This window comes from Carcharhinus amblyrhynchos, chromosome 18 (genome assembly GCF_965287045.1).
Source record: "Carcharhinus amblyrhynchos chromosome 18, sCarAmb.v2.hapA, whole genome shotgun sequence".
Lineage (NCBI taxonomy): Eukaryota > Metazoa > Chordata > Chondrichthyes > Carcharhiniformes > Carcharhinidae > Carcharhinus > Carcharhinus amblyrhynchos.
The window spans coordinates 2,552,540-2,572,434 of NC_137341.1; the positions used below are offsets into that span (position 1 = coordinate 2,552,540).

A 19,895-nucleotide genomic window follows, 5' to 3' on the forward strand; every position below is an offset into this window, starting at 1 on the left:
GGAGAATGTGCAAACTCTACACAGACAGTGACCCGAGCCAGGAATCGAACCCAGGTCCCTGGAGCTGTGAAGCAGCAGTGCTAACCCACTGTGCCACCCTAAATGTTATTCCTCCTGCCTGGTACAGAAACCACTTTGCAAGGGAAAGGAGACAAATTCAATCCAAGTGACGGACTATCAGAAATCACTGGCGAAATACATTATAAAACCTTCAGAGATTTATGGGCTATTATAGAAATAGTTCACTCTCTTTTTTCTGTTATGAAGAAAGTTCTACAGCTGCTTGCTGGCTGACAAATACAGATGATGTGGGTATGCCGGCGTTGGACTGGCGTAAACACAGTAAAAAGTCTGACAACACCAGGTTTTAGTCCAACCTATTTATTTGATAATATACTCACTAGCTTTCGGGGTTACCCCCTTCGTCAGGTGAATGGAGAGTTCTGGCCTCAGACAGAGCATATAAAGCACAGACAGTTTAGAGATTACTGATTAAAATGCGAATCCTTACACCTAACCTGCTGTTCAAGACCTGAAGTGGCTGATAATGTGAGTGGAAGGAGCACTGATCACAGTTTAAAGAGATGTGTATTGTCTCCAGACAGTACAGTAAGTGAGGTTTTGCAAACCCAGGCAAGTCATGGGGGTTACAGATAGTGCGACATGAACCCAAGATCCCTGTTGAGACCGTCCTCATGTGTGTGGAACTTGGCTATCAGTCTCTGCTCAGCGACTCTGCGCTGTCGTGTGTCGTGAAGGCCGCCTTGGAGAATGCTTACCCGAAGGTCAGAGGCTGAATGCCCGTGACCACTGAAGTGTTCGCCAACAGGAAGGGAACAGTCTTGCCTGGTGACTGTCGAGCGATGTTCATTCATCCGTTGTCGTAGCGTCTGCATGGTCTCCCCAATGTACCATGCTTCGGGACATCCTTTCTTGCAACGTATCAGGTAGACAATGTTGGCCGAGTTGCAAGAGTATTTACCGTGTACCTGGTGGACGGTATTCTCACGTGTGATGATGGTATCCATGTCGATGATCCGGCATGTCTTGCAGAGGTTGCTGTGACAGGGTTGTGTGGTATTGTGGTCACTGTTCTCCTGAAGGCTGGGTAGTTTGCTGCGAACAATGGTCTGTTTGAGGTTGTGTGGTTGTCTGAAAGCAAGAAGTGGGGGTGTGGGGATGGCCCTGGCGAGATGTTCGTCTTCATCAATGATATGTTGAAGACTCCGGAGAAGATGTCGTAGCTTCTCCGCTCATAGATCGGCAGTTCCGATGCGCCACAGCGAAAAACCGCACCAATCTCCTCAGAAGGCAAACACAGGACACAGTGGACAGAGTACCCTTCGTCGTCCAGTACTTCCCCGGAGCGGAGAAGCTACGACATCTTCTCCGGAGTCTTCAACATATCATTGATGAAGACGAACATCTCGCCAGGGCCATCCCCACACCCCCACTTCTTGCCTTCAGACAACCACACAACCTCAAACAGACCATTGTTCGCAGCAAACTACCCAGCCTTCAGGAGAACAGTGACCACAATACCACACAACCCTGTCACAGCAACCTCTGCAAGACATGCCGGATCATCGACATGGATACCATCATCACACGTGAGAATACCATCCACCAGGTACATGGTAAATACTCTTGCAACTCGGCCAACATTGTCTACCTGATACGTTGCAAGAAAGGATGTCCCGAAGCATGGTACATTGGGGAGACCATGCAGACGCTACGACAACGGATGAATGAACATCGCTCGACAGTCACCAGGCAAGACTGTTCCCTTCCTGTTGGCGAACACTTCAGTGGTCACGGGCATTCAGCCTCTGACCTTCGGGTAAGCATTCTCCAAGGCGGCCTTCGCGACACACGACAGCGCAGAGTCGCTGAGCAGAGACTGATAGCCAAGTTCCGCACACATGAGGACGGTCTCAACAGGGATCTTGGGTTCATGTCGCACTATCTGTAACCCCCATGACTTGCCTGGGTTTGCAAAACCTCACTTACTGTACTGTCTGGAGACAATACACATCTCTTTAAACTGTGATCAGTGCTCCTTCCACTCACATTATCAGCCACTTCAGGTCTTGAACAGCAGGTTAGGTGTAAGGATTCGCATTTTAATCAGTAATCTCTAAACTGTCTGTGCTTTATATGCTCTGTCTGAGGCCAGAACTCTCCATTCACCTGACGAAGGGGGTAACCCCGAAAGCTAGTGAGTATATTATCAAATAAATAGGTTGGACTAAAACCTGGTGTTGTCAGACTTTTTACTGACAAATACAGGACAGGCTTGTTATCTCTGTCAAGGACATGTCTCCAGCACACCCTGAAATAAAACATAACTCTGATACGTTTGGATCTCATGACCCACACGTAACCCAATGTCTGTGTAAAGGTTGAAACAGGCTCTCGAGAGCAAAGAGATTTTAAAGTGTTCCTTTCTAGCTCAATGCCCACACTCTGCCTCATATCAGATCTTGGGTTCATGTCGCACTATCTGTAACCCCTGTGACTTGCCTGGGTTTGTAAAACCTCACTTACTGTACTGTCTGGAGACAATACACATCTCTTTAAACTGTGATCAGTGCTCCTTCCACTCACATTGTTGGCCACTTTAAGACTTGAACAGCAGGTTAGGTGTAAAGATTTGCATTCTAATCAGTAATCTGTAAACTGTCTGTGCTGTTATAAGCTCTGTCTGAGGGCAGAACTCTTCATTCACCTGACGAAGGGACAAACCCCGAAAGCTTGTGAGTTTACTATCAAATAAACCGGTTGGACTTAAACCTGGTGTTGTCAGACTTCTTACTGTGTTTACTCCAGTCTAACACCGGCATCTCCACACCATATCAGTCAACCATTCAGAGGAGACTGCGGCCACCAGCCCTGGAGATCAGCATCACCTTTACTGGTTTTATATATAGTTTATTTGCCTATTCAGCTAATGCACCATTTGTAATCGGCAGTTTCTTAATATAATGTTTTAAGATTGTTGATGAATTTGACTCCCTTTCTGGATGTTCTGAATCCAGGACTAAGATCTTTACACTTGTCCGTGGAATAACTGGAGATGTATGAACTGCAATAATCTACAATAATGATGAGTTGTGGCTGAGTGGTTACATTCTCATCTCTGTGTCAGGAGGATGTGGGTTCAAATCCACATCCAGAAATATCTGCATCAAATCCAGGCCGATATTCTGATGCAGCGCTGAGGGAGTCCTGACCCAAGAGAGCCTTGTGCCAGGGGTGTCTCATGCTGAAGGCGTGCCAATCTATTGGAGCCCCAATCTGTCCAATGTCCCATCTTTGAAATCAGGTCTTTAACTATGGCATCATCTGCCCTCTCAGTTGGTTGTAGAAGTTCCCATGATATTATTCTGAAGAGCAGGGGAGTTCTCCCTGGTTTTACTGTTTAATTTTTAATAATGCTGGGGAGTATGTACAGAGGAGATATCAGGGGTAAGTTTTTCACTCAGAGGGTGGTGGGTGAGTGGAATCGGCTGCTGTCGGTGGTGGTGGAGGCGAACTCGTTGGGGTCTTTTAAGAGACTTCTGGATGAGTACAGGGGATTTAATGGGATTGAGGGTTATAGGTAAGCCGAGTAGGTAGGGATATCATCGGCGCAACTTGTGGGCCTGTTTGTGCTGTAATTTTTCTATGTTCTATTTATGACTCAACAAACATCACTGAAGAGATTACTGGCTCGGAATCATATCTATATTTGTGGGATCTTGCTGTGTACAGTTTGGCTATTCCATTTCCAACACTACGACAGCGACTCACTTCCAAAGAAGTTCATTGTCCGTAGGGACACTTTGGGACATGCTGACGTTGTGAATATATAAGTATACAAATCTTCCATTAACAAACCTCTGTCTGGATCATCACAAACGGCTGAGTGAGTGAATGAAATCTTTATTCACAAATCGCTCAGACACCAGACTGCAATTCACATCGTTTATTCGTCACAAATCGCAACTTACGGTGAAATCTGGGCACACAGAATCTTTCTAGAAATATCTCAATGTGATCAGAGTTATTCAACAGTTCAGTGGGGAGAGATATTTCACAAAGCAAGGAACACTGATCCCACAGACTATTCAGTATTTCATTGTAAATCAGCACCAATGGATACCGAGTGTTAATTACAGAAGGGTGAGGAGGGGAGAGGTATAATATGGATACTAGAGGGAGGTTTTTCACACAGACTCTTCTCCCTGGAGAGACGAAGGTTGAGAGGTGACCTGATAGAGGTTTATAAAATGTTGAGAGGTATAGATAGGGTGGATTCTCGGAGGCTATTTCCCAGGGCTGAAATGGTCGCTACGAGGGGACACAGGTTTAAGGTGCTGGGGAGCAGGTACAGAGGAGATGTCAGGGGTAAGTTTTTCACTCAGAGGGTGGTGAGTGAGTGGAATCGGCTGCCGTCAGTGGTGGTAGAGGCAAACTTACTAGGGTCTTTTAAGAGACTTCTGGATGAGTACATGGGATTTAATGGGATTGAGAGTTATCGATAGGCCTGGTAGGTAGGGATGTGATCGGTGCAAGTTGTGGGCCGAAGGGCCTGTTTGTGCTGTAGTGTTCTCTTAAAATAGTCAGAGTTCATATAGCCTGATCCTTGCGTTACAGAGCAGACTTTCCCCTGTCAATATAGAGCTGTAGGATTGGACTGTGATCTGAGTTCATCTTCAGTTCAATACAGTTTCTGGATGTATTTACATTGTACACACAGGGATCAATTCTCACAAGATTGAATGATGGTGTGGGGAACACACTCAATCCAGTTGGGAGTTTTGACATCAGAAATAAAATCCAACTGTCAGAATGAACATGATTCAGTCCTGGGTGTGATTAGCAGCAACCACAGAATCCAACCCCTTGTAATTACTGGTGAACTCGCTGATGTTTCTTTCTGCTGGATGACTGAGTGAATCTCTTCCCACATACAGAGCAGGGGAACAACCTCTCCCTGCTGTGAATTTGCTGGTGTCTCAACAGAACGTGGCTGCTTTTAAAATGCTTCCCGCACTGAAAAAGTCTCTTATCGGATTGAACAAGTTGATGTGATGTGTGATAGGATAAATGGGTGAATCCCCTCCCACACTCGGCGCAGGAGAACTGTCAGGTTCGTTTTTCGGAGACCCTTATGTACTTGATACAAGAGCAAGACTCTGATCTGTATAACCTAGTCTTTTATTTTCAAGCAAGTGCAAGCTTTTTTGGAGGATCGCTTTACTAGGCTAGCACAGTGTTCTGAGCTTAGCAGAGTGATACTACCTCGAACAGGGGGAATCTCTCCCTTTATACTCTTTTTACCGCAATTAGTCAACGTACACACACAGTATAACTTCACCCAGATCACGTGCTTAGCAAAACAACAAAAGTACAAATACAGTTTGTGAGTAAAAATATGTCGAAAACCCACTCCCAGTTGCCATCGAACTGCACGTCCACCATTGCTCCAGTGTGAGATCGCAATCGTTCTCATATATCCCTTGGGATGTTACTTTGCCCATAAAGTGAATGTTATCTTCTTCAAACAAGGACAGCGTTTAGCCAAGTCCAGCCTAGACTGATTTAATAAAGCAAGAGTTTCATTAGTTACAAGGCCAGGGTGACAGTTCAGAATAGGGAGTATGTACTGATATCAGCACAGGTTGTTTCAAACAAGATGCAGTTCATCACAGCTTTAAGGTAATGGAAACCTTTCACTTTTTCTTAAAGCAACCAGCTGCATTTGCAATTTTGCGGGATCTCAGCTTGCAAAACCTTTTTTACAAATGGCCAAGATCATAGGAGATTCATGGGATGTTAACCCCTTAACATCTCAGAACAGCCCCTTCCCCAGTGTGAACTAGCTGGTGTGGTGAGGTGGGCAGATCGCTTGAAGCCAGTCCTACACTCACTGCACCTGAATGGTCTCTGCTCAGTGTGAATGCTTTGATGCAACATCAGTTCACTGGTTCTGTCTGTCCCAAGTGTTGCGGAGGACGGGTCTGGCCACACTGCCGTGGAACGCTCTGAGCAGTTGGACCGTACCGCAGCAGCTGTCCTTCGTGGAGAAATTTTTCCGCAAACACACCTTTGACCCCATGGCGATTAAGCAGTGGTCAGCGCGTAACGTCCTGGAGGCCCTGAGAGAAAAGGAGATGGGGGATCCTGTTGGATGGTTCCCTGAGCAGACTGTCAGTGTTGTCTGGCAGAACGCCTCATTAGCAGAACTCACAAACAAGCACCAAGATCTGGCTTGGCTGGCGATGTGGAGGGCACTCCCCATCAGATCCTTTATACATGCTCGAGGTCTCAACAGCACCGCGCGCTGCCCTTGAAGTGGCTGTGGGGCTCATGAGAAGGTCGCATACTTCCTTGTGGAATGTACTTTTGCAAAGAAGGTCTGGGGTGAGATGCAGTGGTGTTTGTCAAGGTTCGTCCTGAGCAGCTCGGTGACGCAGGACTCTGTGCTCTACGGGCTGTTTCCGGGGACGCACACCGAGACAAATATCATCTGCTGTTGGAAGGTCATCAACTCGGTGAAGGACGCACTTTGGTCCGCCCGAAACTTGCTGATCTTCCAGCTGAAAGAACTGCCCTCGACCGAGTGTTGCAGACTGGCGCATTCCAAGGTCCAGGACTACGCGCTGAGGGACGCGCTGAAGCTTGGGGCAGCCGCCGCAAAGGCACAATGGGGAAAGGCCACGCTGTAAGGCCTTTTAACAGAGGCAGACCGAGGGCCCAGGAACTGCAGAATACCCTCGACCTGCGTAACTGTGTGCCAATCTGAGCAATAACGGCACACAGTAATTTATTGAGGCATGCATATAATTTTAAGTTTTGAAATGTAATGACTGTAATTTTGTATAGGACTGTAAAAATTTTCTTTCTCTGCACTGTTTGCAATGATTAGATATATCGGTTTGCAATGGTTTAATTGAAATTTTTATGAACAAAAGTATATTTTTGAAATAAAAAAAATCAGTTCACTGGAACTTTTGAAGCATTTCAAACAGTCTGAGCATTTAAAAGGCCTCTCGTCAGTGTGAACTCGTTGGTGCCTCAGCAGGTTGGATGCATTAGAGAATCGCGTCCCACACTTAGTGCAGGTGAATGATCTCTCCCCAGTGTGAGTGCATTGGATTGGAGCAGATTGGAGGGTTCCCTGAATCGCTTCCCACACATGGAGCAACTGAACAGTTTGGAACTGCTGTGAATGTTTCGATGTTTCATCAGTGAGTGTGGGCTTTTAAAGCTCTTTTCGCAGTTGGAGCATTTCAAACTCTCTCTTTTTTTCTTTTCAATCTTGCGGGTCGAACCAAGTAAACAAACTTAAATTACGTTCGGACAAAAAAAAAGGGGGCAGCTCCCCAAAAGGAGGGGGAACGGCCCGAACAGAAATGAAAAGTACAAAGGAAACTTAAGACACGTCAAATCAAAATGTGATTATCGGGGCCGAGAAGGCACCTCAGCCCCTGCGGTGCCCAACGGGCATGGAAGGCCTCGACAGTGCCCGCGGACACCGCGTGCTCCCTCTCCAGGGACACCCGGCCGCGAACGTAGCCGCGGTAGGGGGGCAGGCAGTCGGGACGGACGGCCCCGTCGATCGCCCGCTGCCTGGACCTATTGATGGTCAAACTCTCTCTTATCACTGTGAACCCGCTGGACCCTTTCACTCGCCTGACGAAGGAACACCATTCCCGAAAGCTTGTGGGTTTCCTATCAAATAAACTGGTTGGACTTTAACCTGTGCTGCCTTTGTGCCAATGGCCCTCCTCCAGAATTGGAGGCGGGGCTTCCCCGCGCCTGCGCACTGCTGCCTTCTCTACTGGGCAATGGGTTCGAAGGGACATGCGCCATTAATGTGGACAAATTAAGTACTAATAATCGGCCTGTTCACTGAGTTCTGATAACAGTTCGGTATTTGTAACTTGTAAATTGTTGTCTCGTCTTTTTCATTGACGGGAACGGGTTAACTCTCACTGTCCTTCAAAATCAGCAAGGCGCATGCGCGCCGCCATGTTTCGGGCCACGTGCCGCAGCGCGCAGGCGCAGTCACACAGGAACAGGAAGTAGGAGGAGAATGTTCTATAAATGTATCTCCTGCGCTGAGAGTGGACATCCTGCTGCAAACTTGTGTTAGGAGGGGAGCATTTCCATGCTGGAAAGTCTTAACTAAACATCACGTCCAGGTCTGAGAGATTCACTCCATTAATCAGGACTTGAATATCATTGAAAATTTTGAATGTGGAAGGAGAAATGTTTGTTATCAGATATCAGAGTGACTGGGACACTTTTTCATGTTAAAATTCAATTCAATTGCACTGGTCTCATTGGGAATGTTAAAGAATTTACTACTGTTTTATTTTTAAAAACTGTTTTATAGAATGTGGGTGTCATTACCCAGACTAACATTTATTCCCACATCTAGTTGCCCTTCAGAAGGTGATGTTGATCTGCTTTCTTGAACCACTACTGTTCAGGTAGTGTGGTTGCATTTACATGCAGGCAAATTAACTTGCTCAGAAAATGACATCAACATTCTTGGCAGCTAAAATACGTAAACCATTGAGAGTTATTATCTCCATTTCCATTAAATTTTGTTGCCCCTGAAGTAATCCATTTAGTTTGTTGTATTTACAATGGCCACCTAGTAGCCAGCCCACCAATTCCCAGTTTCCAGATCCTAGTCCATAAACTTGTACTTTAGGTCACTTAAAGTGCAGATCCAAATACATCAATGAATATCAGTATTTACTGTTGAGAAAAGCATAGATGTTGGGAAACTTGGGGGAATAAATAGTGATGTCTTAAGGAGTGTACATATAACAGAGAAGAAGGTGCTGGAAGTCTTAAAGCGCATCAAGGGAGATAAATCCCTGGGACCTGATGAAGTGTATCCCAGGACATTGTGGGACGCTAGGGAGGAAATTGCAGGTCCCCTAGCAGAGATATTTAAATCATTGACAGCCACAGGTGAGATGCTTGAAGATTGGAGGGTGGCAAATGTTGTGCCATTCCTGAAAAAGGAAAAAAACCTGGGAACTACACACCAGCGAGCCTCATATTTGTAATGGGTAAATTGTTAGAAGGTATTCTGAGAGACAGGAACTACAGGCATTTAGAGATGCAAGGACTGATTAGGGACTGTCAGCATGGATTTGAGAGTGGTAAATCATGTCTCTCAAATTTGATTGAGTTTTTTTGAAGGTGTAACCAAGATGTTAAATGAGGATGGTGTAGTTGATGTTGTCTGTGTGAACTTTAGCAAGGTCTTTGACAAGGTACTGCATGGTAGGTTATTGCATAAGTTTAAGTTTCACAGGATTCAAGGTGAGATAGCCAAATGGATATAAAATTTGCTTTGTGACAGAAGACTTCTTGGTTGTAGAAGGTTGGTTGTTTTTCAAACTGGGGACCTGTGACTAGCAGTGTGCCTCAGGGATCGGTGCTGGGTCCATTGTTATTTGTCATTAATGATTTGGATGAGAATTTAGGAGGCATGGTTAGTAAATTTACAGAGGACACCGAAATTGGTGGCATAGTGGACAGTGAAGAAGGTTATCTAGGATTGCAATGGGATCTTGATCAATTGGGCCAGTGAGATGACAAATGGCAGATGGAGTTTACTGATCAATTCAACTGCAAAATAAGGAGATGTGATTATTCAGAGAGTGGTTAGGATGTGAAACTCAGCGCAACCACTATCTGTGGTGCTAAGAAAAAAAAAACGAGATACATCCAGAAGGAAACTAGGGTTAGTTACGTGAGAGAAAAGGGAATAGAAAGAAATATTAAAAGATTGTGTTGAGGTGCATAGATTGGGAGGGGGAAGAAACTACTTTGACAAAAGGACCTGTTTCTATTTTGTATATTCTTTATAATTCTATTTAAAATTTTTTACAGGTTATGAGAAGATGATGATTTACAGATGGGAAACTAAAACCAATTTTCATGCTCTAACAGTGTAACCCAACACAGCAGGACCTGAATATCATCGGCCTTTGAAAATGGAAGGAAAAGTATTTGTGGGAGAAGACTTCAAACATCAGTGTGACTGGAAAAGTGCTGAGACACACCTGCGCATTTGAGCGAGAGTGAACTGATTGTGGAGAGAGCTTTTACCAATTACACAGCCTGAAAAAAAAATCACACCAGGGAGAAACCGTACTCAAAGGATCAACTTGGAGATACACAAGGACACCCACACCATGGAGAAACCATGGAAATGTGGGTATTGCGGGAAGGGTTTTAAATTCCCATCCTTGCTGGAAAAGCATCAGCGCACTCACACTGGAGTGAGGCCGTTCATTTGCTCCGTGTGCGGGAAGGGATTCGCTCGCTCACCCGACCTCCTGACACATCAGCGAACCCACACTGGGGAGAGGCCGTTCACCTGCCTCGAGTGTGGGAAGGGGTTCAGCGATTCGTCCAACCTGCTGTCGCACCAACGAGTTCACACTGGGGAGAGGCCGTTCATCTGCTGTCAGTGCGGGAAGGGATTCACTCAGTCACCTCACCTGCTGACACACCAGCGCGTTCACACTGGAGAGAGACCGTTCATCTGCTCAGAGTGTGGGAAGAGATTCACGCAGTCATCCCACCTGCTGACACACCAGCGCATTCACACTGGAGAGAGGCCATTCACCTGTTCAGACTGTGGGAAAGGATTCTCGAGGTTGTCTCGCCTCACTGCACACCGGCTGGTGCACACTGACGAGAGACCTTTTCAGTGTTGCGATTGTGGAAAGAGCTTTAAAAGCAGGCGTGAAGTGCTGACGCACCAGCACATTCACACAGGGGAAAGGCCATTCACCTGCTCCGAGTGTGGGAAAAGATTTGTCCATTCTAACAACCTTCTGAGACATCGGAGAGTTCACACCGGGGAGAGGTTATTTACCTGCCTTTTGTGCGGGAAGCATTTCGCCCAGTCATCACACCTGGTGAGACACCAGCGAGTTCACAAGTGACTACAGTTCTGGGTTTTGCCCAGAACAAAAACTGAAAATGCTGGAAAATCTCAGCAAATCTGGCAGCATCTGTGGGGAAAGAGTAGGGTCAACATTTCGAGTCCAGATGACCGTTCATCAGAGTTGGAAATATAGTTTTCTGTTTGTGAATCAAATAAATCAGCTTTGTCTTAAACACATTGAGTCCGAGTGTCTAAGAATGATGTTATTTGAATAGTTTCATTGGTTCTTGGATCATACTGCAACATTATCAGTTAATTGACAGTTGTAGGACAGTAATGACTTTATTTTGTGTCTCCATAACTGTTATATCTCACTGGGGAACGTCCCTTAACTTGACCCTTGATCAGTAATGCTGCTGGGGCATGTGGAATGTACAGAACTGTTGGAATTAACTCCACTGGGCACTTTGTGTGGCTCTAGCCTGTGGGGGCAGCACGGTGGCACAGTGGTTAGCACTGCTGCTTTGTAGCAGTAGGGACCTGGGTTCAATTCGGCCTTGGTTCACTGTGGGTGTGAAGTTTGCACATTCTCCTTATGTCTGCATGGGATTCCTCCCAGTGCTCCGGTTTCCTAACACACTCCAAAGATGTGCAGGTTAGATTGATTTAGCCTTGTTAAATTACCCCTCGATGTCAAGAGGATTGGGTGGGTAAATATGCAAGGTGGCAGACATAGGGCTTGACAGGCCAAAGGGCCACCTTCTGCATTGTAAGATTCTATGATTAATTCTTAATGCTCTTAACATTAGTTGTTCGACCTTTACATCGGGTTGGGTAAGATGAACCTGGCGAGACAGAGAAAGAGAGAAAAAAGTGTGTAGATCTGAATCCAGAGTATCACCCGCAGGAGAACAGAGGGGTAGGGAGACGTACCAAAGGAACTGGGCTAAAAGAGATTAATTCTACTTTGCTGGTTCAGAGAAGAAATGGAGCTAACAGGGACTTTGAGAATCATAATAAATCACTGGACTGCAAGCTCTGCATCAGAACCTCAAGGACTCATGTTTGCAAAACTGGGGTGACCAGGGGAAAAATTGATTAACTCATTGATTTTATTTTTGACTTATTATTGTCACGTATTAGTATACAGTGAAATGTATTGTTTCTTGCACGCTATACAGACAAAGCATACTGTACATAGAGAAGAAAAGGAGAGTGTAGAATGTCGTGTAACAGTCATTAAGGTGTAGAGAAATATCAGCTTAGTGCGAGGTAGGCCCATTCAAAAGTCTAATGGCAGCAAGGAAGAAGCTGTTCTTGAGTTGGTTGGTATATGGGTACATCAGTTGAACTTTTTGTATCTTTTACCTGATGGAAGAGAGTATGTCCAACTGTCCAATTCGATTCTCAAGTTTGCTGAAGACACCAAGGTAGTGAGTCAGATCTCCAACAATGACGAGACGGAGTACAAGAATAAGGTAGAGAATCTGGTGAACGAGTGCAATGACAATATCTCCTTCATTGTCAACAAAATGAAGAGATTGTCATCGACTTCAGGAAGCATAATGGAGAACATGCCCCTGTATACATCAACAGGGATGAAATAAAAATGGTCAAAAGCTTCAAAGTTTTTAGGTGTCCAGATCACTAACAACCTGTCCTGTTCCCCTCACTTCCCCTTCCCCTCCCCTCATGCCGACACTATCGTTAAGAAAGCCCACCAATGCCTCTACTTTCTCAGAAGACTAAGGAAATTTGGCATGTCACCTCTGACTTTCACCAACCTTTACAGATGCACCACAGAAAGCATTCTTTCTGGTTGTATCACAGCTTGGTATGGCTCTTGTGCCCAAGACCACAAATAACCACAAAGGGTTGCAAATGTAGCCCAATCCATCACGCAAACCAGCCTCCCACCCATTGACTCTGTCTACACTTCCCGCTGCCTCGGCAAAGCAACCAGCATAATTCAAGATCCTACCCATCCCAGACGTTCTCCTTCCCACCTTCTTCCGTTGGGAAAAAGATACAAAAGTCTGAGGTCATGTACCAACCGACTCAAGAACAGCTTCCTTGTTGCCATTAGATCTTTGAATAAACTGACCTTACATTAAGTTGATCTCTCTTTACACCTAACAATGACTGTAACACCACATTCTGTACTCTTTCCTTCTCTATGCATAGTATGCTTTGTCTGCAAGAAACAATACTTCTCACTGTATACTAGTACATGTGATAATAAATCAAATGCCTGTGGCGTGTGGGGCCCTTCATCATGTTGGCTGCTTTTTCGAGGTCGCAGGAAGTGTAGGCAGAGTCAGTGGATGGGAGGCTAATTTATGTGATGGACTGGGCTTCATTATCGACCCCAGGTCTTGGGCAGGGCAGGAACCAGATCAAGCTGCAATACAACCATAAGAACATAAGAAATAGGAGCAGGAGTAGGCCATCTAGACCTTCGAGCCTGCCCCGCCATTCAATAAGATCATGGCTGATCTGAAGTGGCTCAGTTCCACGTTCCTGCTTTTTCCCCATAACCCTTAATTCCCTTGTCCGTCAGAAACCGATCTACCCGTGTCTTAAATACATTTAGCGAGGTCGCCTCCACCACTTCAATGGGCAGAGTTGAAGTGGTGAAGAAAGCTTTCGATGGTACATCTGTACACAGAGGCTGGAGAACCGAATCCACCCAGATTGGAGAAAGGGATCGGTTAGAGAGGAGAACAGTCCGATGGGTTAATGGGTTTGGATCTCAGCACAGAGAGTACGGGGTAGCAATTTACAGCTTTGGCAAACAAGGGTGGCACAGTAACACAGTGGTTAGCACTGCTGCTTCACAGCTCCAGGGTCCTGGGTTCGATTCCCGGCTCGGGTCGCTGTCTGAGTGGAGTTTGCACGTTCTCCTCATGTCCACATGGGTTTCCTCCGGGTGCGCCGGTTTCCTCCCACAGTCCAAAGATGTGCGGGTTAGGTTGATTGGCCAGGCTAAGAAATTGCCCCTTAGTGTCCAGGGATGTGGAGTTAGAGGGATTAGTGGGTATAATATGTAGGGATAGGGATATGGGGCCTGGGTGGGATTGTGTTCGGTACAGACTCGATGGGCCGAAGGGCCTCTAAGGCACAAGCTTCAGCTGCTTGCCTCCCTTCCGGGTGATTGACGGCAGCTGCAGACCAATAGGAAGCGAGGGGCGGGGCTGGAGGACCGAGCCTGCAAGCAACCGGAGTGAATGAGGGGCGGGGCTGGAGGACCGAGCCGCGCGGCTGGTCCTCCAAGCAATCGGAGTGAATGAGGGGCGGGGCTGGAAGTGGAGCATGCGCCATAAGGGCAACGGCGATGGTATTGTCTTGGGTGAGTGTTCGGTGAGAGTAAATAAAGGTGAGACGGAGGGAGAGATAGATCCAGTGTGTGGGCGGAATGGCTTCGTAAATATGTTGTGCAAGAACCGATGAAGAAGATTCCGGTTACTATTTGTAGCGGAACAGAGCCGCAGTTTATTTCCAGTTACGGACCCGCGTTCACGGGCACCATATTTTCAGTGGACAATGCACTGCAGGGCGGCTGCGTGGCAGCCATGTTTGTGAGGGGCGATGTGCTGCGGGGCGCCTGCACCTTCTCCATCTTTGTTGGGGGCTATTTTATTCATTGTCTGCTATAGAATCTCCACCGTGCAGAAGGAGGCCATTCACCTTATCGAGTGTGCATGGGCTCTTCGAAAGAGTTTCTGACCAAAAAAGACCCCTTCACCCCATCCTCATTATCCCACACATTTAACATGGCTAATCTCCCTAACCTACACATCTTTAGACACTAAGGGGCAATTTAGCATGGTCAATCCACCTAACCTGCACATCTTTAGACACTAAGGGGCAATTTAGCGTGGCCAATCCACCCTAACCTTCACGTCTTTCACTGTGGGAGGAAACCCACACAGACATGAGAAGAACATGCAATTTCCACACAGTCACCTGAGACCAGAATCTAACCTGCGTTCTTGGCGTTGTGAGGCAGCACTGCTAACCATCGGATGTGGGAATTGCAACAACTTGTCCATCAAACTGCTTCAATCTTTTAGTTATAGTGTCATATTGATGAGGCATAACAATGCTGTGTGTTCAAGTCAATGATAATTTGATTTGATGCTGTATCTTTAACATCATAAATCTTTCCAAGTCACCACAGAAATGTGAGGAAAGTAACATCTGGCACTGAGCCACATAAGGAGGTATTGGGGGTAGGTGACCAAATGTTTGGTTAAGGAGGATGGTTTTGAGTTGAATCTTAAAGGAGGAAAGTGAGGTGGAGAGGATTAAAGAGGAAATTCCAGAGCCCATGGTCCAAATAAATAAAAATAAGTCAGCACTGATGGATTAATTAAAATCAGGGATGTTTAATAGGCTGGGATTTAATGAGTGGAGAGATTTCAGAGGGGGTTGTGGCTGGAGGAGATTGCAGAGATAGAGATGGTCACAATCAGCGAGGAAAACATGGATGAGAATTTGTAAGTGTTGAAACTTCCTATCCCAGAGCCCTTGTAGGTCAGTGAGCACAGCAGTGATGGGTGAAAAAGAACTGGTATGAGTAAGCACACAGGCAGATGAGATTCAGAAGATTACGGGGAGATTGAACGTGGGAACGTGTCTGGTCATAGGAAGGGAATGGATGAAAGCTTCAGCAGCTGAGACTGGGGTGGAGTCGGGCAAGGTTACTGAGATGGAGAGAGATGGCCTTGGTAATGTTGTGGGTATGTGGTTGGAAACTCGTTTTGGAGTGAAATGTTTCAACATGATTGTGAACAGCCTGGTTCAGTCTCAGACTGTTGCCTGGGAGAGAGATGCAGTCAGTAGTTAGCAAATGCAATTTGTAGCAGGGACTGCATGCAACGTCTTCAGTCTTCCTAATATTTAAATGGAGGAAAGTTCTGTTCATCCAGTAGTAGATATCTGACAAGTCAGAGTGGTGTGTGACTTGCCAGTGAACTTGTAGGTGATGGTTTTCACATACATATACTACCCTGGTCTTTGTAGGTGGTGGAAGTTGAGAGTTTGGGAGAATCTGTTAGAGTTCTGGTCAGTCTGATGGTATATAAATCCCTTTCATTTCCCCTCTGCTTATCCAATTTTGTCTCTCTCTCTCTCTCTCTCTCTCTCTCTCTCTCACACTTGTTATCAAGAATAGAGTCTTGTGCAATTTCATACTGGGTGGTAGTTTCCCTTCCCTGAAGGACATCAGTGGACCAGTCAGATTTTTACAACACTCTGTTGCTTTCCTGGCTGCTTTTTCCGAGTGCCGGTCCCACAAATTATTAGATTGACTCAGCTTAATTTCACAACCTGCCTTTTTGATTTTGTGGATTCTCTCTCACACTTTTTTTCTGTTTTAAAACAACTTCACAAGGTATTAGAAGGAGAGGATTCGCAGCTGGGAAACTGAAGCCAAGCAACACATCAGGATCTCACGGAGTTGCCAGTTGCTCGTAGCCAGAATATCGTTGGATTTTGAACATGGAAGGAAAAAGCACCGTTCACAGCGGGAAGAAACCGTACATGTGTTCTGTGTGTGGGCGAGGCTTCAGCCAAGCATCTGGCCTGTCAAGACACAAGCGCAGTCACAGTGGGGCGAATCCATGGAAATGTGGGGATTGCGGGAAGGGATTCAGATACCCGTCTGAGCTGAAAACACATCAACGCAGTCACACTGGGGAGACACCGTTCACCTGCTCCGAGTGCGGGAAAGGATTCATTGACTCGTCCAAGCTCCTGAGACACCAGCGAGTTCACACCGGCGAGAGATCTTTTAAATGCCCGGTCTGTGGGCAGTGCTACAAAAGCTCCTGGGATTTGACATCCCATCAACGTGTTCACACCGATGAGAAACCGTACAGGTGCTCTGACTGTGGGACTGATTTCCGGTGGTCGTCTCAACTCACTGCACACCAGCGAGTTCACTCTGGAGAGAAACCATTCACCTGCTCCGAGTGTGGGATAAGTTTCAGTGATTCATCCTCCCTGCTGACACACCAGAAAGTTCATGAGGATTTCACTGTTAATCACATCCAGGACTGAACCGTATTCATTGGCAACTACTTCTGCTGACCTAAACTGGTTGTATATTTTAATTTTCAGCCTCAAAATCAAATAAATCAACTTTATGTTGAAGAACACTATTGAGTCGTTTTACTATCTCTAATACAAGTTAGCTGCTTTTGAAGGGCTCTCCTTCGCTGTCTCCTCCATCTTCACTCCAACAAGTGTGAGGAGGTGTTTGTCACTGCAATGATTTCAATCAGGCCATTGAATTTGATCTGTTGGAGTATGAGCGCCCTGATTAAGGATCAGACAGTCTTTCCCTTGTACTCAACTGGAAGTGTTAATTCCTCTGACAGCCCCAGAGGTAGACTGCTAACTGTTAGCACTCTGTGAACTGCTATTAGAATTGTAAATAAAAGGATTTTGATGAAGGGACTTCTTCTGCCTCTGCAGACTTATTACAGTGGCGACAAGGAAAAAGAGAAGACCCAAGGGAACTTGTTTGCTATTAGCCGCAACACGTTGGTGATAAGTCATTGCCTGGAAAACATGCCTCTATTCGGGAAATTGGATTCTTTTGACCCTGCAGGGGAAGGCTGGGCCCAATGTGTAGAACGGATGAGTTATTTCTTCAGAGCTAACAACGTCGTCTCAGATGAAAAGCAATGGGTTATTTTGCTTATGGACCGTCAGCTTTCGCTGTTATGCGCAGTTTAACCTTTGTGGAGGCACTGGACACAAATTCCAGGAATTGAGGGACTTTGTAAAAAAGTAATATGACCCTAAGCTACCTCTGATCCTGTGAAGGTATCGGTTTTACTCAGCATTCCGGGGAAGTCAATCACTAGTTTCCTGATGAGATTAAGGCGATTAGCAGAGGCTTGCGAATTCAGATTAAAGTTAAATGAGATGCTCCGAGACTGATTGGTATGCAGAATCAATAATATGATTATACAAAAATGTTTGTTGACGGAGGCCCAACTGGACTGCAAACAAGCATTACAGCTGGCTTTTCCCTTGAAAAAGCGGTGAGTGGAGCACATGAGTTAGAGTATTCCGATGGAGATAGATGCCCACACCAGTGCAACTGAGTTAAGGGCCCATCACTGCAGAGCAGGCAACTATACAGCCGCCCTCAGGAAGGACTCAGATACAAGGGAATCTAGGTCTGCCCACAGAGCTGCTTCTAAATAAGGCCAAATTAGGACAGACAGACCCTGCAGACTCCCACCCAGAAAGATATTGCATCTATTGCCGGTATCCAGAATTGGAGAAGAAAAACAATGTTTCAAAACCGACATTTCGGAAAATGGCTCATGCTGGAGTACAGAAGAATGCACACCCTGGAAGCTCCACTCACCTCCGACAAGGAACCAACTACTGTGTTCAGCAATGGCCAAATCGGAACCTATTAAATTTTCCTTAAGACTGAATGGACGTCCAGTATTAATGGAGGGCGACGTAGGCGCAGCTGTATCCGTGATAGAGGAAACAGTGTTCAACAAAATTCGCACTGGACCCCAACCCTTATCCCTGACCGAGACATCGGCAAGACTGAGGACTTATACAGAGGAACCACAGAGTGCTGGGCCCACCCCAGTGCCTGTTGCTTATGGAAAGCTGCTGGTACTGGAAGGTTCAGGACTGAGCCTCTTGGGCCGAAATTGGCTGAAGGAAATCCAACTAGACTGCGTAAACAGTTTTCAGTTAGAAAATGGTCGCCTGAGTGAAATCCTGCTCAAATTTCAAGAGGTTTTTCAAGAAGGGCTGGGAATAATTAAAGAGCAAAAGTGAAACTATATGTCAATCCGGAGGCATTCCCAAAATTTTGCAAGGCCCATACCATCCATGTTAACGGGAAAAGTGGACATGGAAATCAGAAGATTGGAGTGCAGAGGCATAATAAAACTGGCCCAGTTTGCGGAATGGGCCACACCTACGGTGCCTATTCTAAAGCCAGACGGCTCAGTTTGTCTTTGTGGAAATTTTAAACAGACAATAAACCGCCACTCAAAGCTTGATCAATACCCAATTCCTGGATTGAGGATCTATATGCAAAGCTGGCAGGAGGGCTGTTATTCTCTAAAAGAGACATGAGTCACGCTGAAGCTGGACAAAAGTTTCATAAAAAATTTCCATAATCAACACACTGAAGGGCCTTTTTCAGTGTAGAGGATTACCCCCTGGGGTATTGTCAGCCTGAGCGATATTTCAGAGAACAATGGAGAACATACTACAAGGATTAGCACAGGTCTCCATTTACCTGGATGATGTCCTCAACACGGTGAAAACGAGGGCAGAACTCCTGCAGAACCTGGAGAAAGTCCCTCAAAGGTTTTCAGCAGCGGGTGTGCGCTTTTGGGGTTGGGGGAGGGGTGATAGATTTTCTTAATACCGCAAGAAATCTATCTCGGTTACTGTTAAGTTTGTTTTTTGTGAGGTTGTTCCGTCCTTGATACAAGGGCAAACACCAACTGCTGTCCGATTCAAAAGTTCTTTATTCTTCTTACATATGCAAGCTGGCAAACCTTTGCTATGTAACTTCCACCCAGTGCTGGGAATCAGGTGGCAAAGACGCGCTGAATAATGGGACAGTCCACCTTTCTGTAGCTTTTACAATCCTTCAGATCACATGCGGTCTGATACAATATAACTAATCACAAGACACCCTTTGTTCTAGTCAGGTTAACCATATCTAAAGTTGTAATATCGTTATGTTGAAAGAAAGAGAACTGTTAAAGGATAAATTCATTAATCACAGATGTCTTAAACTTGTCATTTTGAAACCAACTCAAAAGTTTTTAGTTGCATGCGATGTTAACCCTTAATATGTCATTCCCTCCTTTTATCATTTCATGATAACGTTAATCTTTAGAGAGGAGTTTGTGCTCTGTTATTAGTCAGGCATCGACAAACACATTGTAGCAAGAACAGTAATAAGCAAACCACCAGAGTA

General features: G+C 45.8%; 1 protein-coding gene across 1 annotated transcript in view; it reads left to right on the forward strand.

The window, feature by feature from the left end:
- Positions 1–19,288, forward strand: part of LOC145355168 (uncharacterized) — a 33,811-nt gene extending 14,523 nt beyond the window's left edge. The window contains exons 3-6 of the mRNA XM_080207082.1: positions 5,989–6,044; positions 10,117–10,966; positions 14,388–14,490; positions 16,391–19,288. Coding sequence (XP_080063208.1) covers positions 5,989–6,044; positions 10,117–10,966; positions 14,388–14,490; positions 16,391–16,975 — 1,594 coding nt within the window. The 3' untranslated portion in view covers positions 16,976–19,288. The remainder of the gene's footprint in view (positions 1–5,988; positions 6,045–10,116; positions 10,967–14,387; positions 14,491–16,390) is intronic.
- The last annotated feature ends 607 nt before the right edge of the window (positions 19,289–19,895 follow it).